The sequence below is a fragment of the Aquarana catesbeiana genome, linkage group LG01 (genome assembly GCF_042186555.1).
Source record: "Aquarana catesbeiana isolate 2022-GZ linkage group LG01, ASM4218655v1, whole genome shotgun sequence".
In the NCBI taxonomy this organism is placed as follows: Eukaryota; Metazoa; Chordata; class Amphibia; order Anura; family Ranidae; genus Aquarana; species Aquarana catesbeiana.
In genome coordinates, this window is record NC_133324.1 from 238,491,633 (window position 1) to 238,511,486 (window position 19,854).

Genomic DNA, 19,854 nt, shown 5'->3' on the forward strand with positions numbered 1-19,854 from the left:
AAATGTTCTTACAAGCTATCAGCGTGATCATTGAGGAGGAAGAGGATAATTACTCAGGATAGTCATTCAGCATAGGCAGTCTTTGAAGGGATCTGAGGTTTCAAAAAAAATTATTCGGTTACATCAGCATCAGGTGCTTGGTAGCTGGTGGTGATCCAAGACTTATTCATTTTTATGAAAGGTCAGTCGATCGGCCGAGTCGGTGGACAGACGCACCCTGTGATCGGTTACAAAGCCTCCAGCAGCACTGAATGTGCGTTCCGAAAGAACGCTGGATGCAGGACAGGCCAGTAGCTCAATTGCATACTGCACAAGCTCTGGCCAGTGATCCATCCTCAAGACCCAGTAACCCAGAGGATTTTCGGTGGGAAAGGTGTCCAAGTCAGATCTTGCCCCTAGGTATTCCTGCACCATGAAAAACAGACGCTGGCGATGATTGCTGGAACCGATCATTCCTTGGGGCTGCGGACCAAAAAAATTGTCTGAACGCATCGGTCAGACGGCCACCTTCTCCACCGCTCGTTCTTTGACTGACCGAAGCCTCAACAACACGTTGTCCAGAAACAGGAGTTTGTAACCTCCCAGTCTCTGGGAACGCGTTGCACAGATCTTTCTGCAAGGCCTCCTGAAGATGTTTCATCCTCTGCTCCCTCTGCGATGGCAAGATAAGGTCGGCAACCTTACCCTTGTAACGTGGCTTAAGGAGGGTTGCCAGCCAGTATTGGTCCTTCTCCTTGATACCACGAATACGAGGATCCTTACGCAGGCTTTGCAGGATCAGGGAGGCAATGCAGCGTAGGTTTGCTGAGGCATTCGGTCCGGAGTCCTCTGGGTCACCAAGGACGACATGGTCCGCAGCCACCTTCTCCCAGCCACATACAAGTCCATGTGTTTCTTGGGACTGATCCCTTAAAGACTGCTGCTGATGCTGAGTGCCAGGCTCCACCTCCATACTGACACAATCCTCCTCCTCCTCCTGTGTGATCGGCAGGCACGCAGGAACACTGTCTGGATAAAGGGGGCCTTGAGAGCTAAGGAAGTCCTCCTCTTCCTGCCTCTGTTCTGCCTCAAGTGCTCTGTCCATTATTCTTTTTATATAATCTTTATTTTTATTTTATGTATTAAAAGGAACATACAGACATATAGTCTATGGTCATTCTTACCACAATACAGTGCAATTCTTACAGTGCAAACATAGACGTTCCAGACAATAACAAGTTGTCAAACCAATCACAAGACAAGGTAAAAACCGGAGGGGTGAGGGAAGGAGGGGGAAGGGGATGAGGGATCAAGTCTTCTTCTAACTGTATTGCACTGTGGAACAGTCAAAATGATTCCCAGGGGGGGGTCCCGCCATGGCAACTTCTTGGCCGGACCCGTCACAAAAGCCCTCCATTCTGTATTGGAGGGGGGGTTTCTTCCCTGCTTTAAGGTCCCCGAGATGCCCACCGGGCGGGTCCCTCGGGAGGGGGGCCATAAGCCTCCAACTAACCTCCACCGAAAGGGAGGCGCCCCACGGGCATCCCCTGGGGTCAATGCCTTTGAAAGGTGCCTGTGTCGCCAGGCGGAGCCCCTTTCCCATAAGTCTGCCCTGGTAATAACTCTATAACATTTAATAAGGGAGATACAAAACTTGCCTTTCTTAAAGGGAAAAAAAAAAAAAAAAAAACTCCAAAGACGCCTAGCGTTTCGTATGAGCCTTCAACTGTGGACCTTGTGAACCATGCATAAGGAAAGAAAAGGTCTACATCCGGTGCAATCAATAGGGTGGTGAGACATGCCATTCAGGTACGCACGTCACCACATACAGGCCTCCTTAGCTTCAAGGAGGGCTCCGCTAACTCCAACAGCGCGACTTCCAGGCTAGAGGATACAGGATTAGTGTCAATGGTGAATCTCCGCCACTGGGCCCAGATACTATCAAAGCGCTCACTCCTATTCTTGCACCCCGCCACCCACTCCTCCGCCTCTCTGATATCCTCCACCTTCTGTAACCATTCTTTTAAGGTAGGGATCCGTGGACTCTTCCAGTGGAGAGGAACCAGCCTTTTAGCAGCGTTTAATAGATGAGGAAGGGCGCTTTTTTTGTAGTGGCTCAGAGGGAGGGTGGGGAGGTGCAAGAGAAAATGCTCTGGGGAGAACGGGATCTCAATCTGCAGAGCATTTTTAATGGTAGCCTGTACCTCCGTCCAGAACGGCCTAATTACTGGGCATTCCCACCACACATGAAGGAGGGTGCCTTTCTGACCGCAGTCACGCCAGCAGCGGTCAGAAACCGAGGGGTAAATACGTGCTATGACGGCTGGTACCCGGTACCAACGAGTTAGGAGCTTGTAGTTAGTTTCCTGCGTTCTGGACTCTATGGAGCTAGAATGTGCTAATTTATACATGTGTAGGCGCTGTTCTGGTGAGAACTCTATCCCTAGGTCCCGCTCCCATTCTCTTATGAAAGCTGGCTTGCAAGCAGCGGAAACTGAACCCAGTAGCCTATATAACTCAGAGATCAGGTGGGGAATTGGTTCTTCTTCTATGAAAAATCTTTCTAGTGTGGTAATGGTGTCTAGCCCTCTCATCGAAGCCCCCTCTGTTGCAATGAAGTGTTGGAGTTGCTGGTGTCTCCACCAATCCATGGGGAATCTGCCATGGCTAGTCCTCAAGGGTAGTCTGATACCCCTAGATGCCTTATCTACAAATTTGCCACAGCTATAATTACCATCTGTAACCCATGTACCAAAAAAGGTCCTTTGCTCCCCAGGAGGGAACCACCTGAACCCCCCCAGCGGTGCCAGTGGGGAGCCCGGGGGCACCAAAGCGTACAAAGCATTCGTGCGATCCCAGACCCGCAGGGTATGGGTAGTTAGCGGGGAGGACGTCTGTGAGAGTCCTCTATATTCACGAGGCAGCCAAGGCGCGTAGGACAAGTCACGACCTGCCAAGCTCTTTTCCAAGGAGACCCATATTTTTGAACCCCCATGATGCCGCCAGTTGAGGATATGTTGGATCGCAATGGCTCTGTAGTATCGTCTTATATCCGGGAGGCCCAGGCCTCCCATTTCCTTGGCCTTCTGTAGTAAAGACGCGGCCAGTCTTGGCCTTTTACCATGCCAGATGAAATTAATCATTAGGCTTTGAAGCTGTGTAAAGAAGCTCCTGGGGAGAGGGACCGGCAGCATTTGTAAATAAAAGAGCACCCGTGGAAGGATGTTCATCTTGAGTATGCTAAGTTTGCCCAGCCACGTGAAGGAGGTCTTGGCCCAATTCTGTAAGTCTCTACGCACCATGCTCAAAAGGGTGGGAAAATTAGCCGAGTAAATATTATCAAATCTATTGGTAAGTTGTATACCCAGGTACTTAATCGATGTTGTAGCCCAACTAAATGGGAAAGCTTGTTGTAAGTCATTAGCCATCTTCGCAGGGATGGAGATGGGCAGGATTTCGGATTTCGAAAAATTTATTTTAAAATTGGACACCTGACCAAAAGTTTTTAGTTCCCTCATAAGGTTTGGCAGCGACACCAAGGGCTGGGTCAAATGAAAGAGCACGTCATCTGCATAGGCTGACAGTTTGTGTTCCGTTGACCCCACCGTCACCCCTCTGATGTCAGCACTCGCCCGTATTGTTCGAAGCAGTGGCTCCATAGCCAGAGCGAACAAGAGGGGGGAGAGGGGGCACCCCTGCCTCGTGCCATTCCGAATGGGGAACCCCTGGGATAAGTGGCCATTTACCTTGACCTTCGCACTGGGGGTCGCGTAAAGTGCCATGATCCATCTAAGCATATGAGGGCCTAGTCCCCAAGCCTCCAGCACCGCCTTAAGGTATGACCAATCTAGTCTGTCAAAAGCCTTTTCGGCATCCGTGGACAGAATAAGGTATGGGGTGGAATTCCTATGGGCACATGCCCATTGTATAAGCTGCATGGCCCGGATGGAGTTATCCCTAGCTTCTCTACCTGGGATAAATCCCGTTTGATCGGGGTGGATAAAGGAGGGCAAGACATATTTAAGTCGATTTGCCATGATCTTAGCAAAAATTTTTATATCGACGTTAAGAAGTGATATTGGTCGATAGCTTTGTGGGAGAGTAGGGTCCTTGCCTTCCTTTGGGATTACGGTGATGTGGGCTAGTAATGCCTCGGGGGGGATCTGGTGAGTTGTGGCTAAAGAATTAAAATACCTACACATATGATTTTGTAGCAAAGGGAGAAATTTTACATAGTACGCTTTGGAATATCCATCCGGGCCAGGGCTCTTCCCATTAGGCAGGGCCTTCACTGTCGAGATGATCTCCTGAGGGGAGACGGGGGCGTCAAGGTCTAGCTGCTGTTCGGGTGTCAGGGAGGGAAGTCCGGCTGAGGCGAGGTAGTCGCCAATAGCTTTCATTTTCGCTGTCCGCCCTGTGTGGGAGATCTCCTTATCTAGGTGATATAAGTCCGCATAATAATCTCTAAAGATGGAGGCAATCCCGGAGGAGTGTAATGTAGCTGTACCGTCAGGGGACCGAAGAGAGTGCACGTGAGCTGTCAGTCTTCTCCGCCGGAGCGCTCTAGCGAGCATTCTACCACACTTATTTCCCTGTTCGTAGTATTTATGTGAAAGGTAGCATAGTTGTCTGCGCACTCGACGGTCAAGGAGGCGTGAAAAGAGTTCTCTCAGTTCGATCAACCGATCGCGGGCTTGAACATCTCCCTGGCGTTTGTGTTTAAGTTCTTCTTCCTGTAAAGCTGTCAGTACCCTCTGGAAGTCTATCTGCCTTTCCTTTTTAAGTTTAGAGCCTAGGGAGATCAGTTCCCCCCTGAGTACCGCCTTATGGCTTTCCCACACCACTCCGTCTGCCATATCCTCAGACACATTCTCTGTGAAATAATGTGTAATGGTCTCAGAGACCCTAGCCACTACCGAGGCATCGTCTAGGAGGTTTTCATTGAGCCTCCAGGACCAGGCCCTCTGCGTTTCATCTGGGATTCGCAGCACGGCCCACACCGGAGCGTGATCTGAAATAGTGATATTGCCTATTTCAGCTGACTGCAACAGCTCAAGGGTGTCGTGGTCCACACACATTAAATCAATGCGCGTGTACACGTCATGCACCCCCGAATAGTAGCTGTAATCCCTCTCTGACGCATGAAGAGCTCTCCATGTGTCTATAAGGAAGCTGTTCTGCAGTGACTTGCGAAAATGCTTGAGGAAGGCTTGGGAGTGAGTGGGGCGGCCTCGGGATGTGTCAACGAGTGGGTCCGGGCTCACATTAAAGTCCCCTCCAAGAATAAGGTGCCCCTCCCTGAATTCGTTCAGCTTGTCTAACACAGAGTCAATAAAGGAGAGTTGTTGGGCATTGGGTGCGTAGAGAGTCGCAAATGTAAATTTTTTGTTGGCCAAGACCCCCTTCACAAAGACGTATCTACCCTGCGGGTCGACTCGGCTCTCTGAGAGCTGGAATGGGCAAGACCTATGGAACGCAATGGCTGTACCCCGTGATTTGGCCACCGGAGAGTTGCTAAAGAACCATTGGGTGTATAAGTGTGTAGGTATCTTTGGGAGGGACTGTTCCCTAAAGTGAGTCTCCTGCAGGAAAACCACCTGGGCCCCCAGCCTCTTTAGTTCCTGCCAAAGCCTGTTGCGCTTGTGTGGAGAGCAGAGCCCCCTGACATTATAGGACAGTACCTTTAGTGACGGCGCACCTGACCTGGATGATAGTTGACCGGTCACACCCCCTCTAGGTCCTCCGTGCATGGTTCAGTCCGTCAAAAGGCGACCTGAGGATCAAAGCAATAACCGTTAGCTCTGGAAAGTAATATCAGGCACAGAATGATATGAAGGGGGGAGGTTAAGGGGGGGGGGAGGTAGATAGGGAGGAGGGGGGGTTTAGGGGGGTTAGTGGAGAGAGTAGGTAGGGTAGGGGAGGAAAAGGAGGGAAGGGGATACGGGTGAAAACAATAGAAAACTATAGAGCTCACCCGGGAGGGAGGTATCAACCCAAAAACCGCCCGGGTGAAAACTCGGAGTCCCACAAGGGACTGTCACCTAGTAAGGTGAGGCCTAAGTGGGGTACGTGGGTGACCACCAAGGGGACGGCTAGCCCTTCCGTCCGTCCAGTCCATTATGACACATAAACAGGGTGGGGGGAAAAAAAAAAACAGTACATATCACCAAAAGGGGAAAGGAGATTATGTAACTCGAACTCCCAAAAAAGTGCGAAAAAGAAAAAACGGTGGGAAGGAAACCAGACAGCCAAGCTAGGAGCTGAACCGCGGACCCCCCCAGTCCATCATGGCGCCCAATGGTACTCAGAATTGGGAAGTAGTGCAAAGGGCCTCGCGTGCAACGTCCTGCACGTGGAAGTAGGATAAGACAGCAATGCGTCCATTGGGCCCAGTGTCCTGATGAGGGCACCTATGATGAAGAGGGGATTATGTCCAGAAAATTAGTGAGAGCAGCAAGGGCGTCAGTGGTTTGTTCAGTCACTGGTTGTAGAGGTGCCCGGACGTGGGCCCTCTGTTTGCCTGTTACGACCTCTGGAGCGTCTGTTTCCTGCCGCCTGGATCCATGGCTGAGGTAGCTGGGGCATCTGGATGTCCGGAGTGGTGCGCCAGTCCGGGAAATCCACTGGATTAAGCTCCAAGGTATGTAAGAAGCGGGGGAGGTCATCCTTTGTGCGTAGTATAGCCCAACGGCCATTCTTGGAAGCCTGGAGGCTGAATGGGAAGCCCCAGCGGTATGTGAGGCCTGCTGCTTGAATTTCCATTAGGAGTGGGCGTAGGGCTCGCCGCTGCATTAGGGTACGCCGTGAGAGGTCCTGGTAAAAGGACAGTTGAGCTCCATCAAAGTCAAAGACTGGTCTGTTACGCATCTTTTGCATTATACGGTCCTTTAGTGTAAATTTGTGCAGCTTGCAGATCACATCCCTGGGGTTGTCGGGGTCTTCCGATGGGGGCCGAAGTGCCCTGTGCGCTCTGTCTATCTCAATCGGCACCGATGGAGGCAAACTCAGGATCTCACGGAACACTCCCTGCAAGGTGGGAACAATGTCCTTAGGTGCAGTGGCTTCAGGAAGGCCTCGTATGCGAATATTCGCTCGCCTGCTGCGGTTCTCCATGTCATCCAACTGACACAGAAGGGCCTCAATCTGGTGACTATGGGTGACAGTCTGTTCTTTGAGCTGAGCTATGGCGGGTATAGTGTCATCAAATTTCTGCTCCAGAGTCTCTACCCTGTGACCCAGTTCAGTGGTATCTGTTTGCAATTGCTCAATGTCTTGCCTGAAGGCCCTCTCAATCCTGCTGGTAAAGCGCTCTAGGTCCTCCTTAGTGGGGAGAGACCATAGATGCTGTCTGATGTCCCTGTCCTCCGTCAAATCTGCCAGGTTTGTGCCCCTGTCCTGTGGTGATGTGGAGCGGGGGGATGCAGGGGGGATGGAGTCGCTTACCAGCCTGGGAGAGGAGATAGGAGACAGTGCTGGGGGCGCTGGCTGAATTTCCTGCTGCAGCGTGGCCGTTCGTTCCGGCGCCATCTTGGATTTTCCCCTCTGCTGGCGGGGGGTGTCGGAAAGGAAAGAATCCAGCGATCCTTGGCCGTTGGGGTGAGCTCTTTTCGGCTGGGAAGAAGCTCGCCGCCGCTGTGACATGCCCTGTGCGGAAATCGGGGGGTAATCACCCCTGTAGCTGCTTATTTAGCTGCGGACCGGACGGAGCTCGGGCCCAGCACGTCCTCACTCCTCCATAGCCAGGCCACGCCCCCTTCTCTGTCCATTATTCCACGCAGCGTGTGCTCCAACAGGGGGACATTGTCACTGATGCATGCACTGCTCACCATCCTCGTGGCCTCCTCAAATGGTGACAGGACAGTGCATGCATCCCTGATCATGGCCCACTGGCATGGGGGAAAAAACCAAGCTCCCCTGACCCTGTCGCCATAGTCGCACAGGTACTCATTGATGGCCCTCTGCTGCGTGTGCAGCCACTGCAGCATGGCCAACGTCGAGTTCCACCTGATGGGCATGTCACAGATTAGGCGGTTCTTGGGCAGGTTAAACGCCTTTTGGAGGTCTGCCAGCCGAGCACTGGCATTATATGATCAGTGGAAATGCACAGACTTTCCTGGCCTGCCTCAGGACATCCTGTAAGCCCGGGTACCTGCCCAAGAACCACTGCACCACCAAGTTAAGGACATGAGCCAAACAGGGCACATGGGTCATTTGTCCCTGTCGGAGGGCAGAGAGGAGGTTGGTGCCATTGTCGCAAACCACCATTCCTGCCTTAAGTTGGCGTGGCGTCAACCACCTCTGAACCTGCCCCTGCAGAGCTGACAGAACCTCTGCCCCAGTGTGGCTCCTGTCCCCCAAGCACACCAGCTCAAGCACCGCATGGCATCTTTTGGCCTGCATACTTGCATAGCCTCTTGAAGGGCTACGGAGCATTGCTGGTTCCGAGGACAAAGCACAGGAAGAGGCCATGGAGGAAGAAGAGGAGGAGGGGTGGAGGAGAGAGGTGTGTTATAATCATTAGTTGTGGCATTTTGGAGGCGTGGTGGCGGAACAACCTCCAACACTACTGCACCTTGTCCTGCATCCTTCCCAGCTGCCAGCAGAGTCACCCAATGCGCGGTGAAACTTAGGCAACGTCCCTGTCCATGCCTGCTGGACCATGAGTCAGCGGTAATATGCACCTTACCGCTGAACGCCCTGTCCAGCGAGGCCAAGACATTGCCTTCCACATGCCGGTAGAGAGCCAGGAATCGCCTTCAGTGAGAAAAAGTGGCGTTTGGGTACCTGCCACTGAGGAACCGCACATTCCACAAAATCACAGAAGGGGGCAGAGTCTACCAACTGAAAAGGCAGCAGTTGAAGTGCTAGCAGTTTTCCCAAGCTAGCATTCAACCGCTGGGCATGTGGATGGCTGGGAGCGAACTTCATTCAGCGGTGCAGCAGCTGGGGCAGGGAAATTTGCCTGGTACAATCTGACGTTGGTGTACCGAAAGCAGATTGTCCACAAGTACTTGGCTGTGACACACCTAATTCTACACCTTCATTCCTCTCAGTGCAGGTCTCAGAGAGGACTGAAGGTATAGTGGGGTTGGAGATCTCAGCTGATGAGGAGCAAGGAGAGCCCCTCTTTGTTCTTTGGTGTGGGTCTTTTAGATACGCTTGCCAACGAACTGCATGGCAGGTCAACATATGTCTGGTCAAGCATGTGGTGCCCAAGCGGGAGATGCTTTGGCCACACGAGATACGCTTGAGACATATGTAGCAAATAGCAGCGGTGCGATCTGATGCACTCGTCTCAAAAAAGGCCCACACCAAAGAACTTTTGTAATAACGCGCAGAGACAGCAGCGCCCTGCACATGCGGAGCTTTGAGGTGTGATGCAGTCAGTGTGCTGCCCTTAGGCTGGCCCCTGGAGGGCATCCTGCCTCATTGGTGATGTGCCTCCTCCTCCTCCCTCCTAATCAGGCACCCACGTTGAGTCAGTGACCTCATCTCCTCCCTCCTCATCACTGGAGCAAACCTGGCAGTATGCTGCAGCAAGGGGAGCATGACTGCCAGATTGCTGTCCTTCTTCGGCACCCCCTCTGTCCATGCTCACGTTACTGCCTTCATCTAGCGCAGTATCATCATCAGAGCCTTTTAAACGCTGGGCATCCTCCTGGAGCATGTACAACACTGTGGTCAAACAGTTCGAGGGACTCCTCAGGAGGACATGGTGGGGCTAGGGAAGGAGTCACTGATGCCATTGAGCCGAGGGAAGAGGCCGCGTTGGCAGCTGCTTTGCCAGACAAAGTACCCTGAGCATGGGTGAGAAGATGAGGAGGATGAGGACGGCTTGGTCATCCACTCGACCAAGTCTTCCGCATGTTGCAGCTCAACACGGCCAGCTGCCCGAAAAAAAGGCCAAGCGTGTCCCACGGCCACGTGCTGATGAGGATGCACTGTCTCCATGACCAGCACTGTTGCCTCTAGACACAGAGCCTGCTTGCCCTCTTATTGGCTTGTGACTGTCTGCCTCTCCTTGTTGGCCTTCCAGACATACTAATGGCCTGTAGCTGCACAAAGCTGAGATATAGATATATATCCTTAGCAACCAGCTCAATGCGGTGATTAACGATATATCGAACAAATACCGCATTCGGCATTTACCGCAAAATTCTTAGTGAATTGCACTTTCACAAATCTTACCGCAAGCATTATTTTACTGCATTTTTTTGGCTGTTATTTAACGCTTAGTGAATTGACCTGTGGATGCCTTGACTGCGCATGGCATTTTGAAATCTGATATCTACCAAAGAATGTACAATGACTCAAAGCACACAGAAATGGTTTAAGACAAAGCGCTGGAGAGTACTAAACTGGCCAGCAATGAGTCCAGATCTAAACCCCATAGGAGCACCCGTGGAGAGATGTCTAAACAGCAGTTGGGAAAAGGAACCATTCCAATGTGAGAGACCTGGAGCAGTTGGCAAATGAAGAGTGGTCAAAAATTTCAGTAGAGAGGTGCCAGAAACTCATTGATGGTTACAGGAAGCGATTGATTTGTTATTTTTTTCAGTCCATGTTTGAAGTTTTGCATGGAACGTGTCAGATTTGGCTTTTTGTTTCTCCACTTTGTGTCATACCGATACAAACAAAAGAAATAAACTATACACACATTATATATATATATATATATATGTATATATATATATATATATATATATATATATATATATATATATATATATACATATACATACACACACATATATACATACACATTATATATATATATATAATACATACACACACACACATACTGCAGCTAGCAAAATCAACTGCCTGCCTGTAGTATGAGAACACCACCAACCTTCTACAGGTATCTTTAGCTGAACACTGTGCAGAGCTCGCAAAAACTAACTTGTAGTTTATTTAGCTGCCTGCGGTAGTGATAGGATCAGGAAAACACCAACCTTCTACAGGTAGCTTTAGCTGAACACTGTTCAGAGGTCGCACTACACTAACTTGTAGTTTTAGCTGAACACTATGAGGACGCACTACACCAACTTGTAGCTTTAGCTGAACACTGAGGTGGACGCACTACCCTAACTTGTAGCTTTAGCTGAACACTGTGCAGAGGTCGCACTACACTAACTTGTAGTTTTAGCTGAACACTGAGGAGGACGCACTACCCTAACTGTAAATAGTCTAGCTGCCTGACTGTGGTACTAATATGATCAAAAGAACACCAGCAATTGTCTTCAGATAGCTGTAAATACTGTAACACATATACATTATATACACACATATATATATATATATATATATATATATATATATATATATATATATATATATATATATATACACACACACACATATATACATATACACATATATATATATATACACACACACACACTACACTGTAAGTGCAGCTAACTCACTGACTGTCCTGCCTAATCTAGCTAACTCAAATGAAATGACACTGTCTCTCTGTCTATCTAAGCACGCTGGAACACACTACACAGAGCCGCAGTGCAGGCGGCCTTATATAGTGTGGGGCGTGTTCTAAACCCCCTGAGCCATAATTGGCCAAAGCCACCCTGGCTTTGGCCAACTACAGCTCTCTCTACTGAAGGCGCTGTGATTGGCCAAGCATGCGGGTCATAGTGCATGCTTGGCCAATCATCAGCCAGCAATGCACTGCGATGCCACAGTGAATTATGGGCCGTGACGCGCCACGCGAATTTGGCACGAACGGCCCATAACATTCGCAATTCGGCGAATAATCAAACAGCTGATGTTCGAGTCAAACATGGGTTTGACTCGAACGTGAAGCTCATCCCTACATCCAGATATAAAAGGCATTGAAGTGGCGGGCTTAGTTTACAAAGATCTCCCCGTTTGCGGGTGACATCCTATTGACAATGACATCACCTAGAATCTCATTGCCCAACCTGTTCTCTCTATTGGAGACCTTTGCGTCTCTTTCGGGCCCACATGTTAATCCTACTAAATCTAAAGCGATGTCTGTAAATCTCTCCCCTCCAGAATTAGCTGCTTTAAAAGAAAACTTCCCATTCCAATGGCCTCCCTCGCTGCCCTATTTAGGCATTTGCCTCACCCCTAAATATGATGGACTATACCAGGCTAACTTTCCTCCTCTCTTTAGGAAACTTACTGATATGCTATCCTCCTGGTCCCACTTCCGCTATCCTGGTTCGGTAGGATCTCTGCGGTCCGTATGACCTATCTTCCAAAACTGTTGTATTTTTTCCGAGTGTTACCAGTCCCAATCGCCTCCTATATACTGCGAATCCATCAAAACAAACTTTTGAAATTTATATGGGGTTCCACTCGTCCCAGAATTAATAGGCAGATATTTGCTCGGCGGATCAATGGAGGACTCTCGGTTCCCGATCTTCATACATATTACACGGCAGCAAATATTGCTCCTTTGACTCGATTGCATGACACTTATCAAATGCCGTTATGGGCTACAATCGACCTGGTTGAATCACATCCTATACGTATTTCCTCTGTGCCTTGGCTCCCTCCCATGAAACGTCCACATGGGTTTGGGCCATGTATGGCCCACTCTCTCCGCCTATGGGACTCCGTCAAATACTCGGCTGGACTACTGTCCCCTCACTTACCACTACTGCGCCTTGACCATTGCTCGTTATTCCTCCCCAGCTGCAAAAATCCTAAACAAATCTCGTGGTGGAAGGATAATGGATTCACTGATGTCCATTCCCTGTTCACCCCTATGAGAATACTCACATTTGAAATGCTCAGATCTTCCCATGTTATACCCCTTAGGGAACATTACAGTTACCTTCAAATCAAACATTTTCTTCAACAACTTATAAAAGGCCCAACCTACTCCATACACTTTGACCCCCTTTGAAAGGATCTGCAGGGCTACACCTCACTCCCCGGGGGTAATATCCCTGCTCTACTCCTCTATCATCTCCATTAAGAAACCCCCAGTAAGATCATACCATCTTCAATGGGAAAGGGACTTGGGCAAACAGTTGGATCTGGAGGACTGGCAGATCATGACAATATCACTTACCAAGAGCTCTAGGAATGTCCTTACACTAGAAAATGCATATAAGGTATTCTACAGATGGTACTACACACCCACTAGGCTAGCCCGTTTTATCTCCTCATTGTTACCGGGGTTGCGTACAGGAGGGTACTATGGCCCACATTTGGTGGACATGTCCGAAGGTATGTAGACTTTGGGTAGGGTCTATACTCTTTTACGTAATATGCTCCACTCCAACTTGAAAAGAGACCCCTATGAAGCCCTTCTATGCAAACCAATCCTTGATCTGCTTCACCCAGAACGCCAATTGGCTCTACACCTTTTTAATGCTACCAAATTGACCAGAGCAAGGACCTGGAAAACCCCTATACTCAGCTTTGAAGCAGTGAAAAATCGAATGAACGATATGGATTAATGAGAAACTGACGTCCCTGGCTTCTGACACAAAAATTCCTCAAGGTCTGGCAACCATGGATCACACATAACCAACCCTCTATGTTCAATAACCTACTCCTATCAATCTAAAGACCTCCGGATGCACCCCCTCCCCCCATAATGGACTCTTCCCCTTCTTCCCTCTCTTCTTCTCCCCTCCTTTTCCTCCTATGTTTCCTTTATTTTTTCATCTCTACTCATTCTCTTCTTTTATTTGTACTCATCTTTGTGACTCCTGAAACCAAGGAGTCAAGTCTAATAATGATGGTTACAGCGATATAGAAGAAACAAAATAAATAGACTGGACTATTCTATTCATTTTTCTTATTGTAATGGTGAATATTGTTCCACATTTATATAGCATCCCTGTGTTGGGATCCTCTTTATCTTATGTAACCTTCAATCAGTTGCACTTATTTGTTGTATTCACTTTTCTGTCAATAAATCTTTGTAAAAGAAGATATTTACTTTGCAGCAGCGCATGCGCTGTGAGGGCCCAGGTGAAGGTCTGGCAGATGCTGCGGGACCTTGCCGGGAAGACGACTCACGCACGCATGCGCGGGAGTGGCGTAATCGCAGCTTCGGCCACTCCGTGCCGGAGCCGCAATACCCAAAAGAAACATGTCAGCTTTCTCGGCGTGGACCGAGATCAAATGTCGAGGCCTCGTACTAGGGTGAGCATTTCGTAATGAGCTAGTATGCGCTGCATTATGCCTTAGAAGGTTTTTTTTTTTGTTTTAAAAAGAAAAAAAAAAAATCTGTGCGGGTATAGAACCGCTTTAACTCCGCTCTCGTGGCATAGATGCAAGAGATCCCTTATGATCCACTTACTGAGTGGATGGTATGGATTGTGGCGTGCTTGCCTGGCTGTACTACCAGCTTCACTTCTCCCCCCCCCCCTCCTTTTTTCTCTTTGTTCCTCTATCAAGTCTTTACCCACTAACCTTTACACCTTAGCATGACACGCTACTAATTGTGTGTGAATTGGCAGTAGCCTGCTAGCAACTTGGAGCACCATCGTAAAGATACCGGGTTGACCTTTGTGGAGATTGCTTTTTTTTGTTCTAGTTCCTTTAAAGTATGAACAGCACAGTGCTTGTGCTATGTAATTTGGCCACCTGTATCACATGAAATACCTGGATGATCGTGCCAGTTTGGATTGGGTCATCCGCAGTCCTGCTCTCCACCTCCCTCCCAGTCAGCTAGTCTGTGCGAGCCACCCCTCCCCTCATAGCACCGCTCCGAGCAGTGCACACATTACTGGCAGCCCCTCTGTTAGTAGAACATGTAGCATATACTGTATGCCTTTTTGTAAAATTCTTCTTCTAAATACCTTATTCTTCCCGATCATCAGTCACGTGACCACCCGTTGCGGTCTTCCTCCGATGTATACACTAGGGAGGGAGGTCACGTAACCGCCCAGCAGATGTCAGAAGGAGATCTTGGCCCCTCCCTCCCTAGTACATACAGGGAAGGAAGAGAACAATGGGCGGTCATGTGACCACTGATCGGAGAGAAGGTATTTAGAAGAAGAATTTTACAAAAAGGCATGCAGTATACACTACAGGTTATACTAGCAGAGGGACTGGAAGTGCTTGTGTGCACTGCCTTAACAACCCCTTTAATGGGGTCTCCCCCAATAAGCGGCTATCTTTGGTTTACCAGTTACAGACCTATTTACATACCAAATAAGCTTTATCCACATTTACGGTTTTGTATCTTCCATATGCTGTGATTAAACCTACACTAAGCATTGTGATAACTAATGTACCCCTGAGTTGTGTAGTATTTAATTTCTGCAAGATTTATTGTCTTGCTGAAGTACGCAATAAAAATTTAACAAAAAAAAAAAAAAATCATAATTGTTAGCATGAACGTTTTCCACCAGATATTATCGTAAAGAGTTAACAGTGTAGTTAACGAAACCCAGGGGCGATCGCTCAGTCGGCTGGCACTTTACATTGTGGCCCCACAAGCTGTAAAATCTTTATGCAGGGTAAGGCCAAGAGTGCCATCGTCACGGGTTTGGTCGCTTTGCTTTCCCATACAAGTCAACATGAATCTTAAACCAACTACATTCAAATACACAAGCACCTCAATGACTTCTACATGTCAAGCCCATGTAAGAGTTTGTAATTTGCACCAAACATAAAAATATAGTACTACATTCTGAAAAAAACAACAAACAACACACTGGAGCATCAAGAGAGGAGAGTGGTTATGAAGCACAGACACCAGATTGCCACTAATTTCTACATGATGAGCTGCTATTGGCAATTGTTAAAAGGGTTGGGAAAACCGTGGTTTTGTAACCAACGTTCTTAAAGCGGAGTTCCACCCGTTTAAAAGGTAGCTGCTGACTTTTAATAATCACTCGCCTGTCCTACGGTCCAGCGATTTGGTTGCAGGAAGCCTCGTTCCTCTCCCACTCCACCGGGATTCTAACTGGGCGCCTGGCTGTGGCTTCACAGCCGGGCGCGAGCCACGCTGTGTGCTGTGAATGGCCGGGCAGTCTTCTGGGACCTGTGACTTGTCCCAGAAGATTGCAGGGAGGGGGAAGAGGTGATCTTCTTTCTGGCGCCAGGGGAGGAAGTGGGAGCTGGGTGCCTCTAAAAACGGGGTACCCGCTCCCCACGCCCAGCCCCCCCCCCCCAAAAAAAATGAAAGGCCAAATGTGGCATGTCAGGGGGTCACCAGCACTTAAAGCGGAAGTTCCATTTTTGGGTGGAACTCCGCTTTAATAAGTCATACCGTATTCCATTTCTAGGACATGCATGTTTGTGTTAGAATCTATAACAGAACTGTACAGGAGGACATGGCAAAAAGGACAATAAAAATTTCAGTGCTACTGCATTTTTTTTAAAATCTGCAAAATAGTATAAAAAAAAAATCATGCATTCCCTGTAGAAACAACTCAATAGCTAAGACTGCCAACTTCTTCTGGTCTCTGAAGAAAAAGCAGAGCACATTACACAGTTCTGATCTTCTTACGTTTGTGTAAGGGCACTCCAAGAGGATTTGTTTACATCAAATTGCTCAGATGCAATAATCCAGATTGTTTTAGAAGGGTAAAGAAAAGGCATGGCTGTCTATATGAACACAATTTACAATTATTTCATTTTCATGCAGGGCTACACTTCTAATGGTTAATTGTGTGATGAAACAATGGGGAAAGAAATGGCACCCACTGTAAGAGCCTGAAAATAACACACACACAATGCATAAGGACGGTGACGGGAGCATTGCAGTCACTCCCTGGACACTACAGGCAGATGGTCAAATGGAGAGAGATTGGATGCATTTTTTGTACCATAGAACCTGCATGTGCAACCCTTAAAGGAAACCTGTACTGCCACTGCTTAACCTCTCCTTTAGAAAATGCTTACTTTCTAACTGATCCAATGGTTTTCATACACAGAGGCACTGATCTAGACCAAATTTGAAGTTAAGTAGCTCTGATTTCACTCTGAATTTGTTTAAAACACTAAGACCACCTAGAACTGACAGCCAGGCAACTAGCATGAGAAGGTGGTCAGCAATGGTAGATTCTACATTTCCATCAGCACAGCCTTAAGAATACATAATGCAGGGATAGCAGCCCTGACATATCAGCCAAGGAAATCAGGAACCAGGAGGACTATTACCAAGAACGAGACCACTGTGAATGTCCTCATTAAAGTGGATGTAAACGCAATGACATCCTTTCTAAACTACTGCCATTGGGGTTATCTATAAGGATATACATGTCTCCTGCATGTATCTTTACCTGTCAAATGTCTCCCCTCTCTCTGTTATGAGACCAGAAAAACTGCAGATTCTGTGGGTGGGTCTGTTGTCTGGAGCTTGGTGGGTGGAGTTGTGATGTCAGTAGACTCCCCGCCCACCTCTACACTCCCCTTGTCAATATGCATTTTCTCCTGTGTATTTCTTACACTGAACTTCTGCTATGATCTCTAACATCCAGTGAAAAGACAGGAAAGTAACCACATGACTTCAGCATGCCAAATCATGCTGAGGTGTGGAACAGCCAATCCTTGCAGAGCTGCTGAAGAAAGGAGTGGGGGAGGGAATTAAAAAATAATGCCTGTGTCTTAGGCTAGTGCACGAGATGTAAATCACCTGTCACTCACAGCAAGGGGGAGGATTTGACAAAGTTTTTGTCAGTTTGTCAAGATTTTTCTCACTGAACAATAAAAGAGGATTGTTTAGAGATGGATTAACTCTGTGTGGCAAGACTGGGCTCAAATGATAGGAAATCTTATACTCTACAGTATGATATAAAAAAATAAATACATTTCAGGTTTACATCCACTTTAAGCTCTGAGACCTTGTGCAAAAAGGAATTCCATCTATAAGGCAAGAAAAAATTTCACCCCGTATCAGGTTTCCCTGATATTCCTTTACTTTGCTAGTCTCCACGACACCTAGTATATTGCTGTGACTTGTTCTACACAAAGCAATCTTACGCTTAAGACAAATTGGGATCTGGTTCCACCTTTTCTTGCTCCACATTTGACACCAGCTAGAAGCTGAAAATTCATTAGGGAAACAATTGTACACGCCTAATTAGGTGCAGTGTTTTTACATGTAATGGAAAAGACATCTGTAAAACAGAGAAAAGTAGGCTGTTGCCCACAGGAGCTGATCAGGTTCAGACTAATTAACGGATATATGAAACGGCATATCTTTTGCTTCAGTTATCAGGAATTGAACCATAGCATTTTAGTACATTGAACAAAGAAAAATTCCCACAAGGGTACCACATGTGTTTCACGCCGAAAGGACATGTCAAAAATCATATCTATCATTCCAGAAATGGCAAAAACCATATCCACTGGATTAACAGCACAACTCCAGCAATCAGTTTTTAAAACTTTTTTAATTTTTTGATTTTTTTTTTAGTTTTTATTTTATATTATCTACAAAGTAAAAGTTTTTCCTTAACTTAAAAGTTACTGTTGCTTTGAGGCAACAGCCACATCAAACCTGATTCATAAATAATAATCCATCAGTTTGATGATAAGAATCTGTACTGAATTGGTTTCAAGTTTAGACATAAAAAGGGATTTTAGAGTCTTGATTTTTTGTTTTTAAAGGTGAAGATAGCAGCAAGAATCACTCGTGTTATTTCCTTTGCTAGCTGATGAGTTCATAACTTAGAAGGGCCATTAAAAATAAATAACTTCCAGTTATCAGCAAGCAACGTTTGGGATTTTGGAGGACCGATGCAGTGTAGCCTGCAAATTCCTACATGCCTGTACGCAGTTCAAATCTTTCCCACTGCAAGATGATCAATTAGCATTCCTAATGAAGGTTAGCAGAAATCAAGGTTTTTTTTTTTTTTTGTGTCAAAACTGGGAAATTCTAGATGTTGGGACTTCCACTGGAAGGAAGCAGAAAGTGGGAGAATTGTTGGCCTACAAAAGGGTTCCAGCCTTTTTACAGAAGCTCCAGATTCACAGCTGTTGTTGGTGATGTGCTTGCACTAGAAGACAAAGAACAAAAGCAACAGTTATTATGCTAACACAGCTACCACACACATACATACACCCCCATAAACCCATGAGCCATCAAAACAGCAGCCTGTTAATATTACAAGACCATATTAGGCTGTCTTATTACTCACCTGGAGGATGTGTCATATAGGGAAAGTGTGCGGTTGTAGAAACGGGAATGGGCTGTAAAGCACTCTGTTGTAGAGCAGCTTGTGGACCTCCTGGTGGTTGTGCCGTCATCAGCATCATAGGATGAGCTGTTGGATGGGAGGGAACCATTCCTGACTGTACATGAGCCTTAACAGAAAAGGATGAGAAAAAAAAATTTCTAAAAGAAACAAAAAAAATGCAACAAATGTTTACACAGTCAGAATGCTATCCACAATAATCCACAACTTAATCTCTTAAACTTATTAGTATTACTCTGAGGGGGAAGACCGATGAGGAACAAAAATGCACAAAGGAAAAAGGCACATGCCAATTTTCATATACAAGAAATATATAATCACCTGCTGCACATGAGCCATGTGAGTTGGGTTGGTATAGGCAGGCTGGACATGGGAGGGATGGATGGTGAATACAGTCTGCTGAGTGGGAAAGCTGCTTTGTGGGGACTGTGCATTGGAGCCTGGGGTCATTGAAGGTGGTGTAGGGGCAAGTCCAGTATGGTAAATTGCAGATTGTTGCTGCTGGTTAGCTAGATGTAAAGCCTGGGCAGCTTGATGCTGATGATGCTAAAAGGAAGAGAAAAAAAATACATAAGATTTCAAGTCAACACATTGGCAACAAAAGATACAGAGGTCAATTCACCAACAGATAAATACTGCAAGAATTTGGGTTAAAATAACTTATGCAGTATTTATCTCAAAAGTAGTCAAATCACTAAAAAAAAAAATAAAAAAAACC

General features: G+C 47.2%; 1 protein-coding gene across 7 annotated transcripts in view; it reads right to left on the reverse strand.

Moving 5' to 3' along the window:
* Positions 1–18,313: 18,313 nt before the first annotated feature.
* Positions 18,314–19,854, reverse strand: part of ATXN2 (ataxin 2) — a 113,804-nt gene continuing 112,263 nt past the window's right edge. For all 7 annotated transcript variants that reach the window (XM_073626222.1, XM_073626211.1, XM_073626191.1 and 4 more), the window contains 3 exons: positions 19,458–19,682; positions 19,080–19,245; positions 18,314–18,938 (listed from right to left, as the gene is read on the reverse strand). In XM_073626222.1, the coding sequence (XP_073482323.1) occupies positions 18,910–18,938; positions 19,080–19,245; positions 19,458–19,682 (420 nt within the window). In that variant the 3' untranslated portion in view covers positions 18,314–18,909. The remainder of the gene's footprint in view (positions 18,939–19,079; positions 19,246–19,457; positions 19,683–19,854) is intronic.